Genomic DNA, 27,056 nt, shown 5'->3' with positions numbered 1-27,056 from the left:
AACTCCCAGCTTCCCCCTCCCCTGCAAACACACGCACTCCACCCCACTCCCTTCTCTGAGCTGCAGATAGAACCCAGGAGTCCCAGCACCCCCCTCTCTAACCCACTAGACCCCACCTCCCGGCAGTGGGCATGAAACCCAGGAATCCTGACTCCCAGTCATTCTAACCATTGAACCTTATTGCCATCTAAACAGCAAGTAAGTTGCCGTTAAGAGCCCGGACGTCTCTATTCTGGTTCCCTTTCCTCTCCTGAGCCACCAGCCACTCACAGTGCAGAGGCTATTGCCACAGATATAGATGAATATGATTACCTGTTATCCACCTTAACCACTCTGCCCCGCTGGTTAGTGTCAGCGGTGGGATCAGACCACATTCCCAGCTGCTAACCCAGACCTAGGACCCAGGACCCAGGTAAGAGCCACTCATCTTTATTTGGGGGCAAAACCCATGTCTGGGGACTATGATTCTTCGATTCCCTAAATCACCAAAAGTAGGCGAAATGGTGATAAGTTATTGCGCGTGTAGCTCCGACTGAGATCAGGGCCCCATTGGGCCAGTCCCTGCCCCACCTGAGACCAGGGCCCTGTTTTGCCAGGCTCTGCACAGGCACAGTGAGAGACGGTCCCTACCCTAAAGAGTTAAAATCGAAGTAGACGTAAGGCGGAAGGGGAAACTGAGGCACAGAGAGGGGACACAATGTGCCCACTCTCTTACAGCCGGCCTAGGGCAGCTCCAGGAGCCATGAGTCCCAGTGCAGTGTTTTAGCCACTGGACCACGCTGTCTCATAGTAACTTCTGCTAGCAGTGATAATACACTGGGGGCTTCCCAAACACAGGATGAGAGACAGCCTCTGCCCAGAAGAGTCCGAGTGTAAACTGTGGGTATGGGGACCGAAAACTGCAGGGTAACATCGCTCTGAGCCGTTAAACAGCAGGCGTGCCCCAGCCCTGAGATGGCTGCAGTTCTCTACTGCTTGAAACATTCAACCAATAGGAGGTTGTCAAGTGGTATGAGGTCCTAAAGGGTAGATTCAGAACATGTCTGATTAAATGACTGTTCATAGAGGGAGCATGGTGTTTTGCTTAGAGCAGAGGGATCTGGGAGTCAGGACTCTGGGCTCTATTCCTAGTTCTAGGAGAGAGGTGGGGGTCTAGTTGGTTACAGTGGCAGGGGGCTAGGAGTCAGGACTCTTGGGGTCTAGCCTTGTCTGTTGGAGCAGGGAATCAGGACTCCTGGGTTCTATTCATGGCTTTGCGAGGGGAAATTTATTTTCAGACATACCCTGATCATCAGAGCCTTGCTGGCTAGTTCCCCATTGCCCTGAAACTGTGTGCTCAGAATGGTATGATTACATCAGGATTGGCTCACTGGCTGTAACCAGGGTGTGGACGGAAATAGAGGCAGAGAAGAGACCCAGATAAAGGGTCTTAGGCCTGGTCTACATTACAGACGTCTGCAAGAAGGCTGAAGATGGTTCCTTATTCCCAGTTCCTTATTCGTGGTACCAGCTCTTTTTTCATGGTACCAGCTCCTTATTCCTGGTTCCCAGTTCCTTAGTCAAAGGCCCAAATGATTTACAGATACAGCCGCATAAGATAACATTTCATCAAGCCATGTGATTGAATGAGAGAAACATTTAAATGACGAATTACTTAATTATTTACGAATTACATACTCAAGTAAAGCGCTGGGCTTTTATGGCTTGTACGCAGGGCCACCCGCGGGGGGGGGGGGGCAAGTGGGGCTATTTGCCCCCATGAGAATATAGTATTGGATAGTATTGCAACTTTTGTTTTATGGAAGGGCCAGTGGCGTAGCTAGGTGGAGCGAACAGGGGGAGCGATCACAGAAAAGGCACCACCCACTGCGGCCCTTCTACTCACTTCTCCTGACGGGGCAGCGCTCCGGGTCTTCGGCGGCACCTCGGCAGCGGGTCCTTCAGTGCCACCGAATGCACCTGGAGCGAGTGAAGGACCCGCCACCGAAGACCCAGAGCGCTGCTGGGTGAGTAAAAATTAAAAAGGTGCTTAATTAATTAAAGGGCCTCCGAAATCGCTTTGCCCCTGGCCCCCTGAATCCTCTGGGTGCCCTGCTTGTAGGTAACAAAATAAAGCATGAGTCACCCTAATTGACACCTCCCTGCAGCCATCAGGCTCTTCCGAAGGAGCTGGGAATTGCCACTCGCTGCCCTGAAGCTTCATTCTTGAATAACATGCTGCAAAATGTCACACACGCACCCACCCCTCAATTCCATTTTGTGTTGAGAGTTTGAATAAGGAACTGGGTTTTGACTGGCTGGTATGTGACGAAACAAGTCTCAGTGATATGTCCCCGCAGCTGTGAAGCTGTTCTGATGTCTCTGAGACATGGACCTCCCTGGCTTGCAACATTTTCTTTGTGGAAAACCTGTGGCCCATGTCACCAGCCCTTCCCTTCAGCAGGGTCCCAGGAGCAGCAAATCTGGACGTTTCAGGGGGTTAAGCTGGGGAGCCCATGTCTGCAGAGGGTGGGGACTTGGAGAGTGTTGTGTTTGTCCCATGTGCTGGCTGGTTGTTCTCCGTGGGGGGTTCTGGGAATGGGCTGCAGGCCCCCTGAACTAGCCTGATGCAAAGGTCTGTTTGTGTTTCAGTGAGGCCCTTGTCCCTGGGACCTCTGGCTTGGAGCCATGTTGGGAGTCTGAGGAGTTATTCGCTCCTGTTGGCGAGGGAGGGAGCTGAGCCTTGAGGTTTAGTATATAAGTGAGGTGACGTGAACGGGAGTGGCAAACAGTCTGAGTTTCGAAGGGAGTGTGATTCCTGTTTTAAGTATAGCTCTCCACCAGGGAGCAGATATGGATGAGGAGAGAACAAGTGCTGGGACCTACCTTGGACGTGCTATGTTTTCCTTTCTGCCAGAAGACAGAATAGATACCAGGTATATGAAGTGCAAGCTGGTGGCCGTACTGGAGGAGAAGACACATGGTCAGGAAGCATAAGTTGCAAAACAACGAAGACTTCTTAGACAACCAGAGTTGGAAATCATTTTCACAGATGCCACAAGGGGAAGGATCAGTGATAAAGGAATTGGATATAGTAGGAACCAAAGAGGTAGACAGGCTGTTTGTGACCAAGAGGGGAAAGAGCCAGGAGGCATTCAACCTGACTAGAAGTATCAAAACATCTTCAGATATTCAACAAGTCAACTGCGGAAGAACGTGTCTCTGGAGGAATGGAATAGAAAGCTACAGGGGACATACCTGAAGGGTGTCATTGCAGTTTGAAATAAACAGCAACCAAGCCAGGTTCTTCTACCATCCTAAGAATGTAAACAATTGGTGACTCTATTAAGAAGAGCGGATGGAGAATTCAGCCATGGAGACAAGGACAATAGGGCAGTGTGCTATCTCCCCGCAGTGAAGATACGAGATGTAACCATAACATTGGGTGGGATTATGAAGTTGTCTCCACTGATGATGATATGGCATCACACAGAACTACACATATTATAGAAGACCTCAGGCACTTGGAAGGGAGCAGAAGGAAAGGAAAGGCCAGATGATCTTCTCTGAGATCCTACTGGTCCAATGAGCGAGAGAAGGCAGAAAATGCTGGAGGTGAGCTGTTGGCTGCATGACCAGTGTGAGGCTGAAGGTTTTGGTTTTGTGGAACACTGGGCCACATTCCAGTGGGAAAGAGGGCTGTACAAACAGGATGGTCTGCATCTCACAACTAGGGGGACTAATCTTCTCTGTTGGAGACTAGCTGGAACTGCTCTGAGGGCATTAAACCACCAGTGCAAAGGGGAGGGTGCTCATAAGGCTAATGCTGTACAAAACTCAAACTCACGATGTCCTGACCAACTTGAATTGATGTGGCAAAAACGTGAAAAGAGATTTTTCAATTGCTTCTATACCAATGCTAGGAGTCTGTGTAACAAGTAGGAGGAATTAGACATTCTCATTGATGAGGAAAACATTTATATACTTGGCATTACTGAAACCTGGTGGGAGAACCCACCTGATTGGTTATAACCTGTTCAGGAAGAAGAGAGTGGGTAAAATAGGTGGGTTTGTGCAGTTGGCACTCTCCATTAAAGCCCCCATAACCTGTGTTAGTTTTATTGCTAACTCAGAACTACAGGATCTTGCATGCATGTGGATCCACATGCTAACAAACAAAACCAGGGATGGGGTCTGTTACAGGTTACCGAATCAAACCAGAGAGCAGGATGAGTTACTCCTTACAGATGGGTGTTTAATATGTTGGCTGAAGTGTTGTTATAATGGGGCAGTTCTATGTGGGAGACATAGGCTGGAGCTCTCATGCAGCTGGCGATAAAACCTCATTCCAGGTATTAAAAATGGTAGATTTATATTGATTGCAGGACATATTGCACCCAACATGAGGTAACTATGTTGGTCCTCACTATGGCAGATCAAGATTAATCAGTCATGGAACTGAGTGATGGTGGTTGCCTAGGGACCAGTGATCGTGACCTGATTATTTCACTATGGACACACAGAGGGCAGGCCCAACCCATAATATATGCACTTGGTGCTTCAAGAGGGCTGATCTCTCAAAGATGGGGAACATTTTGAGTGAAATTGATTGGGAGAAAAAATTAGAAAGAAAAATGTGAATGAAAATTGAGACTTCTTTATGAAGATTTTATTAGATGGACAAAAAAGCCATGCTACCAGATCAAGAAAGAGGACAACTTTGGTCAAAAGTCCATTCTGGTTCCGTGCTGAAGTGGAGGCAGCATTTAGAAATTAAAAAAAACAACAACATATGATATACGGAAGAAAGAGGACATAGCAATCAATGTAAATGAGAAGTTATGATGTGTAGAAAATTGATAAGGGAAGCTAAAGACATCACAGAAAATCCATGTCTGGCAGGGATAAGGAAAATAAGGAGTTTTAAAAGAATATTCTGAACTAAAAAATCCCAACAATGGTATAGAGTATAGGCATATTACTAGATGGAGATAGTAAAATTGTTAATAATAATGCAGGAAGGGTTCAGTAAATATTTCTGTTTTGTATTTGGAAAGAAGCAGGATGATGTATTCATATCATGAGGATTGATGAACTACCTTGTTCCAGCTCATCAGCAGGCCCTAATAACTTGGACCCAGGAATCCTAAAAGAGTTGGCTAAGGAGATCTTTGTTCCTGGGAAATTCCAGAAGACTGGAAGAGTACTAATGTTGTGCCAATATCAGAAAAGACAAGCTGTATGACCTGAGTGACACTAGACCAGTTAGCCTGATATCAGTCCTAAAGCAGAGAGGCACAACTCACCCCACTTTGCTCTAGGCTGACCCTTTGCAGACTGACTGCTCAAGCCCCAGATCGCACACTTCCCTACAGAGACCCATAGCTTGCAAGCAGGCCCTGGAAACCTCTTACTGTTAAAGTGATAGCTTGTTGTGTTTGCACAGTTTCAATGCACACACTTGTTTCGCTTAGGGGGGCTGGAATAAGGTATACCAGTACAATGTGCAGTGCTGCAGGGAGTGGGGACGGGGGTTCGGTATGGGGTCCTCCCCTTGCAGGCAGAGTGACCCCAATGCCCCAGCATGGCTCTAGGGGGTGCTGTGCTGAAAGGGCAGGGTGCTCAGTAGGGGGTGTTCTCCCCTTATGTGTGGTGCTTTGCTGTTTCTAGCTGAGACACTGAATGAGGACACTGCCCCCTTGTGGATGTCATACCCTGGTGGCTCTTTCCCAAGTGGTCAGGATGTCCCCAGAGCCCCAGTCACATCCCAATGTGGTTAATTCCCTTCCGCCTTCCTAAATCCCCTGGCAATGTCAGCTCCACACAGGATCCTTCTTCTGGTTCTGCCCTGAAACTGCCATTCATGTTGCTACAAGCTGTCAAGCAGCTGGCATGCCCTGCCCCGCCCCAGGGGTGGCTGCATTTCACCTGTGAGGGCATAACCACGCAAAACTGGCCTGCAAAGCATGCTGGGATGGAAATGCAACCACTCCTTGCTCTGTCAGGCAAGTCCGCTGAGCTATGTTCTCTTCCTGGCTTAGAAAATGCTTTACAAGGCCCATAGGTGTAGAATACCTGGTCGTGATGCGGGCTAGAGAAGATGCAGCAGACTCTGTGGCCAGATGCTGATGGAAATGCAGGGACCAGATGAGCTTCCCCAGAGAGATGATTCATGTGATTAATTTCTGGCCCTTTTCCCTACTCCCAGACCTGATGGAAACTCTCTTCTGGAAGAAAATGGCCTCTCTTCTGTTGCCTGCATTTTGCCTTTTGAGCGGTGAGTATAATGTGTGCACACACACGCGTGCACACAGCCACCGCACACACCTGTGGTCCCCAGGAGGTTTTGTCCAGAGCACCTTAGAGCTGGTCTTTGCTGCAAAACAAAATCATAGAATCATAAAATATCAGGGTTGGAAGGGACCTCAGGAGGTCATCTAGTCCAACCCCCTGCTCGAAGCAGGACCAATTCCCAGTTAAATCATCCCAGCCAGGGCTTTGTCAAGCCTGACCTTAAAAACTTCTAAGGAAGGAGATTCCACCACCTCCCTAGGTAACGCATTCCAGTGTTTCATCACCCTCCTAGTGAAAAAGTTTTCCTAATATCCAACCTAAACCTCCCCCACTGCAACTTGAGACCATTACTCCTTGTTCTGTCATCAGCTACCACTGAGAACAGTCTAGCTCCAGGTGTGTACAGTCTAGCTCCCCGCTGTGTACTTAACGGGGGTGCGCTAATTCGGGTTAAAACAGCAGCAAAGTCACAGCGGCCCGGGTTAGCAGCTCCAGTTAAAACCAACGGGTCAACCCGGACTTGGACTCGAGGTCAAACCCGAGCAGCGGTGTCCGCACTGCTCTTTTAGCCCCCGTTAAGATCGCAGCTCTTGTTATTGCAGAGTTATCCTGGCCTATCCGCGCTGCAAAACGCTACCCATGCCAGATCTATGTTGCTGTACCCACAATGGTGTGATGCTACCCCAGGAGCTGGGATGGGTTTACGGGGGGTATCCCTAAGCCCCTCATTTTCGCAGTTTATTTGGTTTGAAATAGCCTGGGAGTTTTTCAGTGTTTATTCCTAAATGTAAATAATGGGTGAGACTTGGTGAAAAATTGAAAAGGAAGGGCAGGAGGTGGGGGTGCTTGGTCCTGACAAGGTTCTGGCTGGCTGGGGAAGCAGACAGGGCTCTGAGCCGTGGGGCTGCGCTGAAGGTACCAGCAGAAGAGTATGTGCATCTTCTCCTGACTCCAGCCACTTCCCAAGCAAAAAATTCCCTGGTTCCCAAAAAGCCAAAATTTGGGTGAAAATCGGTAGAACCCAAATTGTGGCTTTTTCAAAACTATGGGAGTTTTAGGGGGAAAATCAGCAAATGCTGAAAACAAAGGGCTTTGAGTGTAACCAAACCCATCTTGGGTTGGCACAACTGATCTTCCCCATTCCCGGTAGGGCCCCGAGTCAGCAAGGCATTTAAGCACATGCCTGACATTAAGCACCCGAGTACCCCCAATGGGATTTCCGTGGGATCATGTGATTAAAGACCGGCTCTTCCTTAACTGCCCTGCTGAACTCTAGGTAGGTGGGTAGCTGATTGCAATGCACTCTAGTCTGGAAAGGTTCCCTGTCTCCTTGCCCCTTCGGCTGGGTTTGGGGAGGGAAATGTCCGATGCCGAGAAATCAGCTGATCATTGTTTTACAGGAGCCGGGTGGACATCTGGATGGGTGGTCCCTGATTTTGGCAACGTCTACCACGTCTCAGGTGAGTGGGCCTGGTACTCTTTGGTCGGGCTCTGTATCGCAGCATGCTCTCCCTCCGGCAGATGGCTGTGGTGCGAGCACCTCCTGGTGACACCTCGACCACGGAAAGAGCGCTGCCCTGCCCTGTGTTAGGAAACACTCGGGATAATCCTGAGCCCTGACCTGGCACCTCTGATCCGTGGATCGTAAGGTGTTGTACTTGCTGAATTAAACTGCTCAGCTGCTCTGGTTAGTGGGGAGCTAGGCTTGTCCCCACTAAGCAGATGAGGAAATTGAGCACATGCAGGCCCCACGGCTTGGAGCCTCCTTGGGGCTCAACAGGCCTTAATGTTAACCAGAGAGATTAAAAACATCCCTTATAAAAACAGCTAGTGTCCTCCAGCAATCTCCCTTCCCCCCTAGGGTGACCAGATACCAAGGGTGAAAAATCAGAACAGAGGGTGGGGGGATAATAGGAGTTGTCAAGGTCCCTCCCCAACGCTGAACTCTAGGGTACAGATGTGGGGACCTGCATGAAAGACCCCCTTGGCTTATTCTTACCAGCTTAGGTTAAAAACTTCCCTAAGGTACAAACTTTGCCTTGTCCTTGAACCCTATGCTGCCACCACCAAGCGTGTTAAACAAAGAACAGGGAAAGAGCCCACTTGGAGACGTCTTCCCTCAAAAATATCCCCCCAAACCCTACACCACCTTTCCTGGGGAAGGCTTGATAAAAATCCTCACCAATTTGTACAGGTGAACACAGACCCAAACCCTTGGATCTTAAGAACAATAAAAAAGCAATCAGGTTCTTAAAAGAAGACTTTTAATTGAAGTAAAAGAATCACCTCTGTAAAATCAGGATGGTAAATAACTTACAGGGTAATCAGATTCAAAACATAGAGAATCCCTCTAGGCAAAACCTTAAGTTACAAAAAGACACAAAAACAGGAATATACATTCCACCCAGCACAGCTATTTTACCGGCCATTAAACAAAAGAAATCTAACGCATTTCTAGCTAGATTACTTACTAACTTTTTACCGGAGTTCTGAGCTGCGTTCCTGATCTGTTCCTGGCAAAAGCATCACACAGACAGACAGACCTTTTGTTCCGCCCCCCTCCAGCTTTGAAAGTATCTTGTCTCCTCATTGGTCATTTTGGTCAGGTGCCAGCAAGGTTGTCTTCTTAACCCTTTACAGGTGAAAGGGTTTTGCCTCTGGCCAGGAGGGATTTTATAGCACTGTGGACAGAAAGGTGGTTACCCTTCCTTTTATAGTTATGACAGGAGCCTATATAAGAAAAAGCCCCAAATATCAGGACTGTGTCTATAAAATCGGGACATCTGGTCACCCTACTCTCCCCAGATACAGGAGTACTGCTATGGCAAAAGGGAATGTTCTGGGCCATCACTGTCGGACTTAACAGAGACCAGCCGGTCATCTCTTAGCACTTCAACTCTTCTTCGGCCATAGTGGGAGGACATGTCTTGTGCTTAATGCACTGGGGTGGGACTCATGGGTTCAATTGTGGCTCTCCCTGTGTGACCTTGGGCAAGTCGCTGCGTCGCTCTGTGCCTCGGTTTCCCCATCTGTGAAACAGGGATGATGGTACTTTCCAGGGGGGTTGTGGGGATGAATCCATTGCTGTTTTTAGTGGAGATTCTATGGGCTGGCGTCTGCATCAATATCTAGATAGAATCAAATCCTTTCCCACCATTCTCAGCCACAGACAGACAGACAGACAGACACCATATGGGAAGGGAAAGGAAGCAGAAGAGCCTCATCCCTAGTAAGCATGTTAACAAACCAACTCTCTGCCTGCTCTGTCTCCCAGTGCATCTCAAGCCTGAGTCCCCGATGGAGACTGCGTGGTGTTGTAAGCATTGTGTTTGCAATACAGCTCCTAGGCTTCAGGCATGCAGCTGGATCTGTGCCGCTGGACCCATGCGCCCACACAGAGCCCCTTGGGTGCAAGGCTCTGGCCCCTGACTGAGTCCCCAACTCCCCCACGGCAGGGCAGGGGACTGTCTTAATGATTCTGTCTGTCAAGCTGTCTCCCCCACATGGCCATCAGCCTAAGTGATAGGTACAGGTGATGGCAGGACTAGCCTGTCCAGCTAGCTCCTCAGACTCACTGGTGTCCATTCGGCAGTTAATAATAATAATTAATTAATACCTAGCTCTTATCATCATCAGATCTCAAAGTGCTTTACAAAGGAGAATCAGGATCATTATCCCCATTTGACAGATGCGGAAACTGAGGCCCAGAGGGGGCAGCATGATTTGCCCAAGGTCACCCATCAGGCCAGTGGCAGAACTGGGAATAGAAGCCAGGTCTCCTGAGTCCCACTCCCATGCTTTAGCCATTAGCCCACACTGCCTCCCCGTTAGAGGGAGGCAGTTACTGTATATTACAATTACTGGGAAGTCCTTTTGTTCATTTAAAACACTTCCCAGGAATGGGCACGTGTCCAGCGCTGTTCAGTACCCCGGCCTAGGCTCCTGGGTGAGACTGAAGCTCCAGGGGGTGTTGCCAAGGCTCTAGGCCACACGCCCAGTGTCTCTTGTTAAGAGGAAAAACACAATCAGTGCAGAGAATGGGAAGGAACGGGGGGCGGGGGCGGAAGAGACAGAAAAGCAGCCCCGTAAGCCGCTGGAGCCGTCTAGGAGACCGGAGGGTGGTTCTGTTGTTTACACAATCCGAGGGACAGCTGGGACCTGTTTGCTGGCTCCTTGTTCCAAAACAGCCCCGGTCACGGCCAGCCAGAAAAGGGTCTTTATCTTGCCCTTAGCCCAGACTGCAGCAAACCAGCTCGGCTGACGTGGCTGCGGGAACAGCCTTTCCCAGAAGGCTCCCCTCCTGCATGCATTCCCCTTTCACCATCCTGGCCTATCCTTCGCTCCCGCTCAGTGTGGCTAAGGGCCAGGGGAGGTGGCCAGGGCATCTCTAGGAGCAGCAGAAGGCGTAATTTCCTGCTCAGGCAGACGTACACTTAGAATCATAGAATCATCGAAGATCAGGGTTGGAAGGGACCTCAGGAGGTCATCTCATCCAACCCCCTGCTCAAAGCAGGACCAGTCCTGAATTTTTGCCTCAGATCCCAAATGGCCCCCTCAAGGATTGAACTCACAACCCTGGGTTTAGTAGGCCAATGCTCAAACCACTGAGCTATCCCTCCCCCCCAAACCTGCTAGCTGTGGTCGAGGTAGCACCCTAAAAGTAGCAAAGTAGCCACAGCGGCGTGGACAGTGGCCCAGGCGAGCTGCCTCACGTACCTAGGATCCTGGCCAGGATGGCACTTGGGCAGCTAGCCCGTGCTGCCGCGGTGACCCGGCTGTTTTCAGTACACAAGCCTGATCGAAGCTGGTGTGTATACATACTCTAAGCCTGGAAATTACACCTCCAGCCGCAGTGTAGACATACTCTAAGCCAGCTGGGGGATGAATTGGCCCCTGTGGCTGCTGTGACTTTCATCAGCTAGAACTGTCTCCCGTCAACCAGAAATCAGTGAGGGCGTCATGCTCTACCCCCATTCTCTCCCTGCTCCCAACCAGCCCTGTGCCAGAATCAGGGGGTGGAGCCAGGAGGGGCTGCCAGTCCAGGGTTTCCCTTCACCCAGGGAATCCTCAGCTCCTCCCTGAGGGGCAACTTTCGGGTCACTTTGCACCACTCTGGCTCTGGATCGCTCATTAAATTAACATTGTAGCTCGCAGGAGTAAAACTTCCCCCTTGTCTGTTGTCTCTGATGAGGGCATCACTTTTCAGTGTCCGAACAGTGAAACTGGCATAACCCGGCCTCTGGAGAGTGCAAGGAGGAAATCACCACCGAGCAGATTCGTGGCGAGAGGTTCTGGGATGGGAAGGAGCGGCAATGCCAAGGACAGTGAAGTGGCTTGGCCTAATTTCCTCTCTGTTAGGCCAGGCTGCTCGGTGGCTGCTTTCGCTGTGGGGTCACAGTGCATTTTCCGAGGGGGGCGCATGGAGCGGCCTGGGTCTCGTTGCGCTGCTCGTCTGTAGCTCAGAACACAGGGAGCAGCCGGGTGCACAAATCTGCATCTCTGGGAGCTCTCGGTGATGGAGGCCGGACTCCTGTGGGTGTGAAATGGGGCAGAAGGGGAATTCTGTCCTGGGTTAACGTCCATTACAGGGAGCTGGCCCCAGTGCCCTTGGTGTGCCCAGAGGGCGGCGCCGCACATGGCTTGAATTGGGCATGGCTGAGCTCATCCCACGTCTGTACGGTGAATCCATACTAGAGACTAGGCCTCGGCCCTCTGTCTCAATGGCATAGACTTGGGCTCATCTGGCTCCTGTTCTGGTGGCCTGCAGGGGTTATCGACCTGCCGTTCGCTGAAATCCAGGAGCCCTTCGAAGCCTGGTACAACCTGACGGGAGAGAAGAGCCGGATCCAGTACTACCAGGGTAGGCGTGCTGGGCACCTGGTCTCTCTCCGCTCCTCACCAGGGGGCAGGGCCAGTTCCCACCATTGGGGCCAAACTCGGAGGTGACGTATTGAATGCTGTAAAGGAGCCCCAGGAAAACCCCACCCCTCAGCCTGACGTGCCCCCACATCCCACTCCACGAACGAGGGTAGCCTGATTCGACTTGCTGCGACTTGGGGCCTGATCCAGAGCCCAGCGGGAGCCTGTCCATTTACCTCACTGCGCTTTGGGTCAGGGGATCCTCTGAGCAGTGGGGGAAGGAATGAGCTAGCAGAGAGGGGCCCTACATTCCCACAGCTGTTCAGTGTTCCCTTGGCTCCTCTTTCTCCTGGCCCCCTTGGGGTGTGAGCGGGAGTCGTCCCCCCCCATGCAGAGGGCTGAGTGCAAGGAGGGGGTGCATGTTCCACCTCTGCAAATGGGTGTGAGCTGGAGGGGCTGCAATGCACCCTAGGTGGTAGAGGGTGTAAGTTGCTCCAGGTGGGTCAGTTGCAGGGGTGCCAGAAGCAGGGGCAGGGAAGGGGGAGCACAGGGCCATGCCCCCCCTTTTTACTGGCCATAAGGGCAAACAACAAGGGGGAGGGGGCAAAAAGGAATGAGTGGGGTGCAGGGAAGAGGCGGTGCAGGAACAGGGCCTCGGGGGGCATGGGCAGTGTGTGTGGGGGGTCTTGGAGGGCAGCAGGGGGCAGGGCCATAGTTCAGGCACCTATGGCCCCCCCACAAACACATTTTTAGAGCACTTCCGCTGCTCCTGGTCTGTTGTCTCCCTGGCAGGGGAACACCCAGCTCCCCACAGTCTGGTGCTCAGCCCTCGCTTTCCCTCTGCTGCTCAGCCTGGCATGGCTGGGCACAGAGGGGATAACGGGGCAGCCAGGCCCATCGTGGCTATGGACTGGCTGCAGGGAGTTCAGCATCACACCAGCTCCTAGGGCTGCTTCCCCATCTCCCCGGGATCTGCCCCAGGTGGGTGTAAAAAGCTACGGACAGTGACGCTTCTCAGCTTGAGAGTTAAACCCTTGGTACCATTCCCCCTTCTCAGCCTGCTCAGGGAGAGGCTAAGACCCTGGCGGTTTCTCCCCTTCCCTCGCTGGGCCCATGAAATGTCTTGCCCTTCCCGCATCTCTTCCCTGCCTCCTAGGGCAAGTGATCACCTTCCAATATGGGGCAGAGAGGCTGTTTGGTGCCCTCTACAAGATCACCCCAGAGACCACCGAGCTGGAGCTGAACGTCCAGAAGTGCTTCCGGATCAGCGGCAGCCCCAGGAAGCGTATCTATCCACAGAGCGTCCTCCCCAGGCTGGACGGCTTCAAGGTGAGGCCTGGCAAAAGGCAGGAGGAAACGCCAGTCGGTCGGGCCTTTGGTTCACAGCGAATGGATTCCTTTGGCCTGGGTGGCTTCCTGGTTTAGCTGGGCAGCCCCCACCCCACCAAGGCTTCTTGTAGGAAATGGCATCTCCCCAAAGCTCGTTAGACCCGGCTAAGTCTGAACCAGGAGCCCAGCCACCCCTCATACGTGCTCCTCTCCTGTGTCCATTTCCTGGGGGCTCAGAAGAAGCTGAATGCAGGGGACAAGCCTGCGTCTAGTCCCTCCAGCGCTCCCAGTATCCTTTGCCACGGTCCTGCCTGGGGGGAAGGTGCGGAGGGGCTGACGCCTGGCATTCCCCTAGTGCACCTGGGTGGAAAGCAGCTTCCCAGTTGCTGCTGCTGCTCCTTTAAGGAATGCATAGCCCCGAATCGGGGTTGCGGGGGAGACTGAACCCCATTCCCTCCCCCAGGCACCGCAGCTGCTGGTGAAATAACATTCCACCCAGGCGAGCCACTCTCTGGAGGGTCGGTTCCGCCTGGCCGGGAAGCCGAGGGCACAGCTGGCAGCGCCCGTGGAACGCCCATCCCAAAGCGGGCGGGACTGGCAGCTCCTCTGTGGGAGCCAAGGCTAGCACTGCTGAGGGACAGGCTGGAGGTGCATCGGCAGAGCCGTGCCCCGTGCCTGGTTGCAGCCAACGTTCTGTGCGTCAGGCGCCCACTGCCGAAGGCCCCGAAGCCTTTCCAAGAGCGGAAAGCCAGAGTTTTCAGGAATAAATATGGGGACATTTAAGAAACACGTTTTCAGGGGTGGGGGGGAAATAGACAACAGGGTACAGCTTGGGGAGCGGGGAGCCTTTTCCAGTGATTGGGGCAATCGTCATAACATTGTCCAAGGATTGTGGCTTTATACAACTATACACAACTAAGTATCTGGACACGTACTGCAAGAAGTGCTGCTGTTTGGAAGCACGCTGTTTTTTCAATGGCAGCTCCAGGAAACTGAGGCAGGCCCTGAAATCGTCCTGGACATTCAGTTTTCATTTTTGAAATATGAACAAATGTGTGCTTTGGTTTTGCCACCCTTCCTTCTGCGCTCTCTTGGGAGCTGGGCGGCTGGAGAGCAGCAGCTGCTGTACCCACCCTCCCCCTCCAGCTCCCCTTCTCCCCAGCAGTGTCCTCTAGTTGGGAACTTGAAATATGGGAACCCTAGCAAAGGGCCTAAAGGCGATCGCAGTATTTTTTGTGATCTCGCGACCCCCTTTTGGGTCAGGACCCCCAGTTTGAGAAACGCTGCCTTAAGACAACACGGTACTGACTGCAATGTCCCCTCCCCAGCCCGTGCGGGAGGAGTTCTACAAAGGGCAGCTCTGCACCGTGTGGCAGAACGTGTCCTACTGGGGCCAGAAGGAGAACGTCTACACTTTATGGGTGGCCAGCTCCGCCGACGGCCCCGTGCCCGTCCACTACGAGATGCAGGGCTTCAACAGCCTGCTGGACTCCCACTACGACAAGTGCAAGATAGACTACAGCGGCTTCACCCACAGCTACCCAGCCGGGGTCTTGGACCTCCCAAGCAGTGAGTGGCAGTTCTCCCTCCTCCCTCCATGCTGTAGAAGTGCTTAGCTGGGGAAATTCCACAGCCAGAGCTCCCGAGCCTGAGCAGGGAGGTATGTGCCCTGAGTCCTGTGGGGACCCAGGGCCGGGATCTCTGAGCCAGGACGCTGCCAGAAGTAGCCCCAAAACATGGCCAGGAGCTGCACTGGGAACGTGAGCCCACTGGCTTCACTCCTGCAGACCAGGGAAAACCATCACAGTGTAGTGAGTCAATCAGGAGTGGCCAAGTCTCCACGTGATCCTGTTGGCTGCTGCTAAATCTCCAGGGGTTTGCATTGATCAGAGACGTGGAAACATATGGCTGGTTAATCCTTTCACGGCATGTGCCCCAGCTAATGCTGGTACCAGCAGATTCAGGCCCCCTGAGGAACCATTCAGTCCAACATTCCCACGCACCCACCTTCCCCATGCAACTATGCCCTGCCAACTGGGTGGGAGCAGGGCAGGCCCCTGGTCTGGGGCTGTGTGCATTTACCCCAGAGATCAGCTGAGTCCCACTAGAACGATGGTGTCACTCTGGATTTGTGCCAGTTTGTCCCTGCGTTAAGTGTGTGTTGGGGCAAGAGTGGATGGAGGTTTCCTGTTAAATAGACCCTGAAATGTGGCCCAGCCAGCGCTTAGATAAAGGCAGGGAGATCTGGATTCACACCAATGAGCAGCAATCTTCATGCTAGCACGTCCAGGGGCCCTGGTCCAGAGGGGAGCCTGTGGCTTGTTGACCCCCTGCAGACACGTTGTCTGAACCGCTTCTCACTGACCCATGGGCTAAAGCTGGCATGCTGAGCTTCTCTGGTGGATTTCGCTCTGGGCAAGGAACAAAGGGTTTGTTTCAGGCTGACGTGCGGTGCTCTATGAATTCTTGGCAGCTGGGTTGTGGGATCTGAGATATTGCAAGTAGGGGGTGGTACAGATACCGGGGGATTGCCGGTTGGTGTCTCTGAGCAATGGCTTTCTGGCACATGCTGTAACCTCCCCACTAACCTCCGGCTCGGTCCTAGACATGGAGTGCGAGTTTCCTCCAGGAGACGGAGTGGAGCATCATATCCTCGCCAACCCCATGGGGGATTTCATGGGCAGGCAGGCGGATCGAGGCCATCAGCTGTTCCATCACTACCGGCGGGAGTACAGGAAGGAGTACGGCAGCGAGAAGGAGCTCGAGCGCAGGGCACAGACCTTCATTCACAACATGAGGTGCGGGAGCTCAGATATTGGGGCGAGGTAGCCAGGCTCCTGGGATGCTGGGAGGGGGCAGGGAATGGTGGGGGGCAGGGAATGTGTCATCCCAGATTAGCCTTGTTCCTCTGACCCAGCCTGGATGTGCCGAAGAGTCAGGCAAGCCCAGAGCAACATGGGATTAATTTGATCCTGGCCCTTCCCATAATGTCAGTGTCAGGCCGATGCCAGCGCAGGAAACCTCTTCTTGCCCCGGATGGATTAGAACCCAGCTCTCCAGAACTCCACCCCGCTGCCCTGCGTCGCTTCTTCTGAGAACTCACAGAGAACCGAGACGGCCAGAGACAGCTGTGCTCCCTACCCTGCCCCATGCTCCCCACTCCTAACTAGAATGAAGGCTCCCTGCCATTCACCCTTCTGGCAGTGTAAATGTGAATCACGCCCTGAGTATCTAGCCATCAGTCAGCTGCTGGCTTCATAGCGAGAGGGGAGGAGATGCATGTCTCGGAGCACAGAGCAGTCATCTCCCGACTGTCACTTGACCTAGCACCAAACGGCGGTTATTTAAGTGTGCGTGTGAGGTGCTGCTGCAGGGATGTGCCCGGGGTACACCAGGGCTGCCCACCAGCCAGAGCTGCCCAGCTCCCACTCTCTTCATGGCATCCATCCCCTCCCAGGTACGTCCACTCCAAGAATCGAGCCCACCTGCCCTACAAGCTGGCACTGAACCACCTGGCCGACCGCACCCCAGAGGAGTTGGCTGTGTTGCGGGGGAGGCTGCAGGACCAAACTCCCAACAATGGGCAGCCGTTCCCACTGGCACAGTACGCTGGCATCATCCTGCCTGAGAACCTGGACTGGAGGCTGTATGGTGAGGAAGGCCACCTGTGTCAGCATTGACCACACATCCCCAGGGCTGCTTCACACGCCGACTGGCTGCAAAGTCCTTGTTCTCCCGCAGTCCCCTGACAAGTGGGAAGCACCCTCTGCCTCCAGGCGATGCTGAAATGCAGCCCTTAGGCCTGCTAGAGTCTTGGGCGGCTCCCTGCTTTGTACCCATGTGACGGAGTCAGGACTCACCACCGCAGCACCTCCCGCTGTCACGTCTGGGAATTAGTTCTGTCCTCTGTGGGGCACCCTCTGCCAGTGGTGTCCTGTCTGTCATCTGCTCCCCCATTGGTATCTGGACCCGCAGTGCTCCCTGCTCGGCAACTTCCGCTTCTGGTCACTGCCCTCCAACAGTGCCCCTTAGTCCATCGGAGGGGGAAGAGAGGGGGTTCCTGGTTAACTGCAACTTGGAGTCTAGCCCCTCACATCTGGGGCACATTGCAGTCCAACACTGCCACTCTTCATCAGCCAGGTGCAATGCAAGAGGAAAGGGGGGCCGGGACCCAGGCCCACCCACTACTCTGGGTCCCGGCCCAGGAACCCTCTAGTGGCAGCCTCCCTGCCCTCCTTCTTGTCTCTCGCTCATCTATCCTCCCTGGGCCAATTCCTCTCTGGCCCCTCACACCCTCTAGGCCCCTCCAATCAGGGCCCACAGCTTGACAGGTACTGGGCTGGAGCTTTCCTCAGCTCCCCCAAGCCTGCCCACCACTGCGCTGTCCAGGGTGCTAGGCTCCTTCCCTCAGGAGAGGGACCTTCTCCCTTGAAGGTCTGAGACAGACTGCCCTGCTTTTCTGCTGCACAGCCTTTATATATGGCTGAGCCTGGCCCTGATTGGCTGCCTCCTGCTCAGCCCTGATTGGCTCTCCCACAGGCCCTCCCTGATTGGCTGCCAGTCCGCACAGCCACTCTGGCCTGCCCTAGCCATGTCTCACCCCACCACAACCCACCTTTCAGCTGCCATCCTGTTAGATGGGGCCTGGATGGAGCTTGGGAGAGGGTGACTGTCCCCTTTAAAGGGCTAAGGGTCAGTTGGCCCCTAATCCATGGCATGTCCCTCTAGGCTTCCTGGGACTCCTTGGGCGGATAAAGGCCTAGGGAAGGGCTGAGGCGGGTGCTGGAGGAGAGGAAGAAGGTCCCAGGGGAATCGTCTGTCTCTTTAAGGACCCAGGACCCGGAGCCTTGGAGGGAAGCAGGGGTATGGGCAGGGCTCCCCCCTTGCAGCCAACCCAGATGAGCCCTGGGAAGGAAGGCAGGATATCTGCTGCCTCCTCTGTCTCACAGCGGGAGAGACACCAGCTTGGGGAAGCAGGGCTGCCTGCCTGCTGACCCCTCCCTGGCCAGGGAGGAAGAGGGCTAAGCAAAGAGAGGTCCAGCTAGGAGAAGCTGCTGTAGGCTACAGCTGGCCTGAACCAGCACAGCCCCTGAGAGGAGGGCTGGGGAGAAGAAGGGTGGGGCTCCCGAGGGTAGTATATCAGAGCCCATGAAAGGGGGAGCCAGGGCTTAGCTCTTGGCTCTGGGAGTCAGTTAATGCAGAGAACCCAGAGGGAGCTGAGGGCAGGGAGCCTGCAGGGCCATCCCAACTGGGGGTTGCTCTGTAGATGGCGACCCTGGTGTAGGGCTCCTCCTGGAACAAGTTGTTCTACCATAACTCGACAGAGGGGGGCAGCGACGAGCATCACTCCCAGTTCCCAACACTCAGGAATAGTAGGGCGAATTCCCAGGTCAGCGCGGGGGGGGGAGAAGAGACAGGGTGTGGGGCCCTTTCAGTCCTTTTAGTCGGACGGCTTCAGACTAACCAGCGCTGGCTGGGCTGGGGAGAGACGGCCTGAATTCAGAGAGGAATCCCCTGGGCAGGTTACTTTAATTCAAACCCTCCTGCTAGCTGTCTTTCCTGCTGTCCCTGCCAGCCACTTGGCATGTAGGTTACCCAGCATAGGCTGTTGGATGCCACAGCTCCTGGGTGAGTGTCTGACAGGGTGTAGGTTGTCCGGGGGTGTGGCTGCCCACCAGCTGGGGGTGTAGACATAACCCGCGTTGGCAAGCTAAAGCTAGCAATGTAGCGGCAGACGCGGCTAGCCACCCTGGTCGGATCCCATCTGAGACCCTAGGTACGTACTTGGGTGGCTGGCACCTCTTGCCACTTGTCCTACCAGGCCGGCACTGCTGGTTTTAGCAGGTTAGCTGGATCAAAGCTAGCGTGGGTGTGTCTCCTGGAGTTGGAAATGACCCCTCCAGCTCTAGTGTCAATGTATCCCGAGTCGTCACTCCCGCATTGAGAGGGCCGGAAGGTGTAACTGGCACCATCTTAGACTCCTTTCTGACTCTGACTTTGGCTTCCCACTGGAATAACCACGAATCCAGCAGTACGAGGGATAGCTTGGTACCAGGAGTGTGATGGAAACTGGACTCCTCCTTCCTGCTCATGACCCACCGAGTCATGTGCGTGGGCCTCTGCTCTCCGGCAAGATGGCCCAAAAGTTTGCCGCTCGCTCTTCATGCTGCATTTCTTCAGGGTAGCGAGGCACCTGGAGTGGGGGAGAAGGGCAGCGAGTGGCAATTGCTAGGGGAAAGGGGAAGAGAAGAATGGCCCTCTCGTGGTACAGAGGCCAGGTGGCATGGTAGCTCCAGGCGTTCAGGAGCCGGGGAGATCAGAGAGCTGAAATGTGGAAGATCTGAGTTCTCTACTGCAAGTGGCTCATTTCTTATTCTCTCCCACAGGCGCGGTGACCCCAGTGAAGGACCAGGCTCTGTGCGGCTCCTGCTGGAGCTTTGCTGCTACAGGAGGATTAGAAGGTGCCCTGTTCCTCAAGGTAACAGCCCCGCTGCCTCGTCACACCCTCAGCTTGTACGGGCAGGAATCACACCACAGGGTGGAGCAGCCAAGACGCCCCCCGTTGTGGTCTTTCAACGCTCATATGTACTGTGGTAACACCGAGATGCCGCAGCTGAGATCACGGCCCATTGTGCTGGGAGCTGTACGCACACACAGTAAGAGACAGCCCCTGAATTCAGCTGACACACTGCAGAGACAAGGCAGAGGGTAGGAGAAGGGCAGTATCGCTATCCCCACGTAACTGAAGGGGAAGTGAAGTACAGAGAGAAGAAGTGACTTCCGGGGCCACACAACGAGCCAGGCATCAAACCCAGACCCGCTGTGGGCCCGGCCAGTGCCTTAAGCACAAGCCGCGGCCTCCTTCCCCTTTGCCGAAAGCCTCCAGAGCAGATTAGTTTCCGCTACTGATGGGGGAGTCCCTGCTTTCAGCCCCAGGCTGTAACTCTGCCTGGAGTCCTGCCCCAGGAGCTCCCCAGCGTGAGCAGCTCTGGCTGGCTGCACCGGCATCACTGACGGGATGATGCTCACCCGAGACACAGCTCCCGCGGGCCATGTATCCCAGCCCAGGGATAGAGGGAGAGCGGTCCCCAGAGCATGGAAGGGGTCCCCAGAGCATGCCCATTGGGGGGATGTAGTAGCTCCCTGGACGTGGTCTTGGTGAGCCTGTGTGTGATGTGTCAGCCTTGTCGTAAAGGGGATGGTGAAGTTCAGGTTTGAGTTCTCTGTGCCCGACCCTGCCCTCCCGCTCTCCTCCCCAGACCGGAGGCCTGACCCCCCTTTCTCAGCAAGCCCTGATGGACTGCTCCTGGGGCTTCGGGAACTACGCCTGCGACGGCGGCCTCCCTTGGCAGGCCTTTAAATGGGTCAGGAAGCACGGCGGCATACCGAGTGCCAAGTCCTATGGGCCGTACAGGGGCCAGGTGAGTCGGGCTGCTTTTCTAGGCACCTGCTAGGGGAGCCGCAGAGAGCATTTATTCTACCTGCTCGAGCAGCGTGCCCTTGCACCGAGTGGGGATGTGATGCGGAGAGCCCCGGAGAAATGCCCCCGGCTGCCAGACGCTGAACTGTGGGCTCCCTTGGCAAAGGGCTGGGGCTGCTGACGGGAGAGCTTGGTGCAGGGCCCAGCAAAGATGGAAGTGGCCTGGGATGCGATCCTGGGAGCAGCTGATTCCCCCTCTCCCCACTCCCACCCCACAGCATGTCTATTGTGCAGATGGTGAGTCTCAGGCATGGTCCTGGGCTGGCTCCTCCCTGGCTGCCAGACAAAGGAAATTGTGAGCCTCTGTTCACCAGCCTCCAATGCTCTGACGGGGCTAGAGAAGTCGAAATCCATCCCTCCACTCACCGTGCAGGGCCCTGGCATGAGATGAACCTCCAGCATGCCCTAGATGTTAGCGGGGTCAGACAGAGGTTCATACCTGTGGGCAGATAACAGGGCCCAGAGCCCAGGCTAGGCACTGGGATAGCGGGCGATGATGCCAATCAGCATCTAACTAGAATGTGCTCCTGGTGGCTGAATTTCCTGGTGCTCATTGTGGATCCTGCACCACTGAAGCCAAAGGGAGATTTATCATTGATTTCAATGAGGGCAGGAGGTGGTCCAGAACTAGCAGTCTGAGTTCTGAAGTTATCTGTGGAGTGGATGGGCCGCCTAGCGCTCGGGCTGCAGGAGGAGAGGGGTGCTGCAGGGCTAGTCTTGCTAACATCTCAGGGAGCCCAGTCCTTTGTGATACAACTTACTAGCTACGTTCTCCTACCACCGATCCAGAGAGATGGGAGCGGGGGGAGCCTTTATTTCTTCCTTGACATTATAACCAGTTTTAGACAATGTGCAGGGGCTTTGATTTTACATGGAAGGTGTGATGGGCAGTGGTATAAAACCCTTGGAGGAACTGATAGATAAGCAATTGCTTCTGAAGATCCTGAAGTCTCCCCTCGCTGCAAAATTCTCGTCCCTGTTACAGAAATCTCAGATCCAAGCAAACCTACCTGCTCCACTCACCTCTGAGTCCTGCGAGTGTTTCTTCTCCACGGCTCCCATTTAGTACTGTAACCCTCGGTACAGCCCCTCTACAGCGTCTGGCTCCCGAGGGCTTTTCCTTAAATGACGAGAGGGGACTTGTAAGGCTCCGGAAGACTAGAACCCAGGTCTGCAGAGTGCCAGGGGATGGGTGTGGCTCTCAGCAGCCCGGCAGAGTTGCAATGAATAAGCCCTGGGAGAACAAGCACCGCAGCACCCACCATCACTTCTGATTGGTCCACGTGCACTATTTAAGCATGGAGGGTGTTCCAGGAAGCTGTCTGTGCAGCTTGGCAGCTTGTGGCTTATTGCCACCGCAGGCCCTGCTCTGGTCCCTGATTTGGACCTTGGCTCTGTTCTTTGGCTCTGATTCCTGGCTTGGCTCCTGATCCTTAACTCCGCCTGCAATCCCTGCCTACACTCCTGACTCTGGTTCTGACCTTCACCTTGACTCCTGCTTTCTGCCTCTGGCTCTGTCCCCTGGCTTGAGCCCTGACTCCCACCAAGCCTTCTTCCTGGTCCTATCTGCTAGGCCTGACCACCCATGTCCCAGCTATGCCAGGGCTTAACAGATGCACTGAACTCTTCTCCTTGCCTTGTGGGGTGTCCCGCTAATGAGCCAGTCAACTGCTGCTGGTTCTCCCTGGGCTGAGCAGGCAGGAGAGTGTCTGGCTGGCTGGGTTTGAGCTGGCGGCATATCACGGATCAGCTGGCATCCTCTGGCTCTTATCCAGGCTTGGCCGCAGTGAGGGGGTGGATGGAGGTTGCTCTGTGAGCATTCTGGCTGTACGGGGACACTCAAACCATACTGCTGTTAAACTCCCGTGTCCCGCCTGCCTCCCAGAACGGATATTGCCATTACAACTCGTCTAAGCTCCTCGCCAACATCACGGGCTACGTCAACGTCCCGGTCGGCGACGTCACCGCCCTGAGAGCCGCCATCTTCAAGAACGGCCCTGTGGCCGTCAGCATCGATGCCTCCGCCAAGTCGTTCATATTTTACTCCAACGGTGTCTACTATGAACCCCGGTGTGGTGAGTCCAGCCCTGCCAGGCGCGCGGTGCTCCCGGTGGGACGAGTTTGCATGGCTAGGAGGAGAGGCTGTGTCATGGTAACCCTTTGCCAGAGGCTGCTGGATCCCAGATTGCTCAGGAGACAGGGTGGCTGCACACCCCCGTGGGGCAGGAGAGTCCCAGGCTATTCTGTTCCATCCAGGGTTTTCTCTGCTGGCTCCAACACCATGAGCCGGGTGGACCTTTAGTGCATCACACTGCTCTCTGCTACTCGGGCACCCCCTCCCTCTCCCAGTGCCTCTTGGGGGCCACACATGACTGCCAGCCTGGGGGTGCTGGTGCCAACTGAAACTGTACAGAGCCACCTCCGTGCATGGCAGGACATTCCCCCGGATGAAGAGCGCCCAAACAGCACAGAGCCAGGCTGGCCCCCCGATCACTACCAGGCACTCCAAAGGCATGGTGAAGGGAGGCAGCAGAGACCCTAGAAATCCAAGGTCTGGGCGTCCCATTCTGGGGTGCAATCCAGCCCCATGAGGGCTTGCATCATCACCTGCCCTGCAACCTTGGGCACCTCACAATGCTTTGCTGTGGTAGCTCCCAGCCATGGCCGCTCACAAACAGCAGGCAGGTCACACCCTGAGTGTCTGTGTACGGCTGCCGCGCTGGTCCAGCTACTCTGAGCCCAGCAGCCTGTGAGCAACACTCCAGCCATGCTCTGGCTTCCACCAGCCTCGGTTACTACTCACAGGGTGACCCCAGCACACTCTCAATCCCAGGGTTTTCCCCAAAACTTGTGTTTCTGTGTGGCCCAGCCCTTTCCTGGACTGTTCAGCTATTACTGGTCCCCCAAGGGGTCAGTATTCAACAATTTGCTACATTAACTGGAGTTACCAAATAGTTTGGTTTAAACACAGCCCTGGATTAGTTTAGTTTAAAAATAAAATACATTTATTTAACTACAAAGAGGGAGGTTTTGAGGGAAAGTCAGACATGGGTAAGAGAGAAATAAAGCTAAACCGCTGTCTGGTAGCTGAAACGTCGCAAGTGAGGCTTGGTTCAAGGTAAAATCGTTACGGCAGGTTTCCAGCGACAATGCTGATCAAATTCTGAAGTCAGGATCTCCCCCAGAGCCAAAGTGCTGGTTCCTTTGTCATCTCAGATGTGTGTGAGAGAGGAAGAGATCCCTGGGGTGTTTTTGCCCCTCACTTTTGCAATCCACTCACCCTCTGGAGTGGATTCTTTTGAGGTTTCCCCCTCAAAGCCATGTTTATTCACACAGTAAAGAAGGTGACCTGGGATCTGCAGGTGAAGGTGGCTCCTTCTCCCCTGTGCATGCTGAAATATAGACTTGCTATGTCTCCAGCCCCAGGACCCTGTTTACTACTTACATGTACATTGAGGTGAACCCACATTGCTTTGTTTAGCCTAGACCTGCTTAACAACTCTTGCCTAGGCAGGGCTGTGGGGGTTTGAACATGCGCTAACATTGTGCAGGGGGAATTCATAACCTTACATAGAATGTCGCTGCGTATCTTTCACCAGGATGTTATTGACCAGCAAGTTGTTAGTTTTCAAATGAGACCTGACAGGGCATATTTTGTATAAAGATGATCACAACAGTGTGTCGGGGGGAACGGGGGGAATACAGCAGTGCTTTCGGTCACGGTGGGCCCCTGCTTCCATGGCCTGACACCCCAGGATTCCTGCCTCCCTTCTGCAAGCTTTGCCCCCAATCATGCCCCTCCCCAACCTCCCCATGACAGCACTTAGGAAGGTGTTGCATTCTCATGCTTGAAGAATCCCTGATAAGTGGAGCAATGCTCGGGGGTCTTCCAATGCAATGCGCCAGCCCCCTGCACTAAGAGCTTGGCAAGAGCTTTGCATGGGCTCTGCCACCAGGTGGCAATCATAGTCCATCCTAGGTTTCCCAAATAACTTCCCTGGCAGAACTAGACTAGCCGGGCGGTTGATACCGCCCCTCCCTCTTGGCACGGCCCCATATAAAATAGACCTGACTGTACAACTCTCCAGGCTGCCTGCAGGAGGGCATTTGATTCACACTGTGGGGCGTGGAGGAAGCTACGTCTCGGGAGAGTCCCAACCCGTGGCATCTGATGCAGAAACCATTCAGTGGGGCGCTCTGGGCTGTGGTAGGCAGGAGGTCAGACTAGATGGGCGTAATGGTCTCTACGGGCCTTAGTATCCATGGATCTGCCCCCATGGGGAGTCCTTGCTCGTGACCACTCCAGGGCTGCTGTGGCTGAGTCTGTTTCTCTACATGAGACTTGTCTTTTGGCCTCCTGGGAATGCAAGAGCCCGGATGCCAGGGAGGAAAGTAATCGCAGCAGGTTAATAGCAGCATGAGAAACCCCTTTGCTAATCTCCTTTCCTCTCGGTCGTAGGGAATGCCAGCAGCAGCTTAAACCACGCGGTGCTGGCCGTGGGCTACGGGGTCCTGCAAGGGGAGAGCTATTGGCTCATCAAAAACTCCTGGTCCACCTACTGGGGTAACGACGGCTACATCCTCATGTCCATGCGGGACAACAACTGCGGGGTGGCGATGGCTGCAACGTACCCCATCCTGGCCTGATCTCCAGCCGCTCCTGGGTCAGAGGGAAGCGAGCTGGCTTCAGGATGCTGGTCCTTAGCAGCCTGCCGGGCCTGCTCTTTATCTGTGCTTGGCTTGCGCTCTGGACGGGACCAAGCTATGTGCTTTAGCACCTGATCCTGCATGGCCTAGGCGCTTGCTCATTCATGCTGAGTACCCTGAAATCCCCCGGGAAGCCAAATGGAAACTCAGGGCAACAAGGGCCTCCTGAGGCTGCATCTGCAGGGTCAGCCCCTCTCGCTGGATAGGATTTCAGCTCAGCCCAGGTAGGCAGACCCGAGCGGATTTTGATCTAGCTAGACGCAGTCTCCGCTAGCCTTGATCTAGCGAGATCAAAGCTGGCTTGAGTAACAAGGCCAGTGTAGCCACTTAGTGCCAGGGGCCAGTCTCCTGAGTACCCCCCACCCCCGGTCTTGACTCCAGCAGCTAGCCTGTGATGCCACCCACGCTGCTGCTGTTACTCAAGCTGGCTTTGATCTAGCTAGATCAAAGCCAGCTGGGCTCTGCCTACAGGTGTGGCATGCTCACCTCCTGATTGCAGCACCCACGTGCGAAGAGCCCTTTGTGGAGCTTTGAGAAGCTTTAGGTGCGCAGCATCCCCGGCACCGGAGAAGTCAGACCAGCTGCTGTGGGCGGGGGGAGCCCTAGCTCCGGCTGGGCACTGAAAGGAGGGGTTCTCTGTGTGGTGCTCCAGCCCCTCTACCCCTCTCTCCCTGTAGCTGGCTCGCAGTCTGGTGAGTTACAGTAACTAGGGCAACTCCCAGGCCTGCAGCTGGCAAAGAGAAGTAGCTGATGCGACTGATTCTGGTCCTGTCAATAAACTCGCTGGTAAAGGCACAAAGTATGCGGAGTGTTGTCTGCTTGCTGGGCTCCGCCAATAATGGGGTGGGGTGGCAACCCAGCTAGGCTGCTGTGGTCACAAGGGAAAGCATAACTGACCCCTCTTGTAAGCCAGGCCACCTGGATTCCCCCAGTTGCAGGCTCCCTTCTGTGCTTTGGGACTCTGCTCCGGAGCCTCCGCTCTTGCGTAAAAGAGAGAAGATCATGCCAGCCCCCATGGTTGTGAAGAAAACCATAGATACAAACAGAGAGTAATGGCTGTGTCATCTTCCTGAGTCTGCAGAGAGCCTGAAATGAGAGTTCTGTTGTGTGAGCACTGTCCTGTTTTTCCCTCAGTTAGTTGTTAACTCTGAACCCTAGTGATGTCCCTTTAAAGATCAGCATTGTTATTTATCTCCCTGCTGATCATCCGAGCCGAAGAGTCCAGTTAATGTGCTTTACCCTTTGATCCCAAACTGTCCCCTACATCTCCCCGGGGGCCAGAAATCTCCAACTGCTCTGGACCCAGATGCCAAAACCTCTGGCTTCCTCCGTGATGAGCTAGGGAGGCTGCCCAGAGGGGTCGTGCTCTTTGTGTCTGAGGGGAGGGTCAGCACTGATGTGGGGCTGC

General features: G+C 54.2%; 1 protein-coding gene across 1 annotated transcript; it reads left to right on the top strand.

The window, feature by feature from the left end:
* Nucleotides 1–343: 343 nt before the first annotated feature.
* LOC140900465 (uncharacterized) lies at nt 344–25,588 on the top strand. The gene is made up of 12 exons (XM_073317790.1): nt 344–412; nt 6,188–6,256; nt 7,674–7,733; nt 12,041–12,133; nt 13,289–13,461; nt 14,790–15,030; nt 16,067–16,259; nt 16,919–17,112; nt 19,848–19,939; nt 20,721–20,882; nt 22,827–23,016; nt 25,401–25,588. The coding sequence occupies exons 2-12, from the start codon at nt 6,193–6,195 to the stop codon at nt 25,586–25,588; spliced, it is 1,650 nt and encodes a 549-aa protein (XP_073173891.1). The 5' UTR covers nt 344–412; nt 6,188–6,192.
* Nucleotides 25,589–27,056: the final 1,468 nt, after the last annotated feature.

The sequence above is a fragment of the Lepidochelys kempii genome, chromosome 19, assembly GCF_965140265.1.
Source record: "Lepidochelys kempii isolate rLepKem1 chromosome 19, rLepKem1.hap2, whole genome shotgun sequence".
In the NCBI taxonomy this organism is placed as follows: Eukaryota; Metazoa; Chordata; order Testudines; family Cheloniidae; genus Lepidochelys; species Lepidochelys kempii.
This window is presented reverse-complemented; position numbering and strand designations above follow the sequence as displayed.

What these genes read in the sequence shown, in the direction of transcription:
- LOC140900465 (XM_073317790.1), top strand. Translation starts at nt 6,193, where the DNA reads ATGGAAACTCTCTTCTGGAAGAAAATGGCCTCTCTTCTGTTGCCTGCA. An exon ending in CCAGGCTGGACGGCTTCAAG is followed by an intron (nt 13,462 to 14,789) that starts GTGAGGCCTGGC and finishes TCCCCTCCCCAG; the next exon opens with CCCGTGCGGGAGGAGTTCTA. An exon ending in CCTGGACTGGAGGCTGTATG is followed by an intron (nt 17,113 to 19,847) that starts GTGAGGAAGGCC and finishes TCTCTCCCACAG; the next exon opens with GCGCGGTGACCCCAGTGAAG.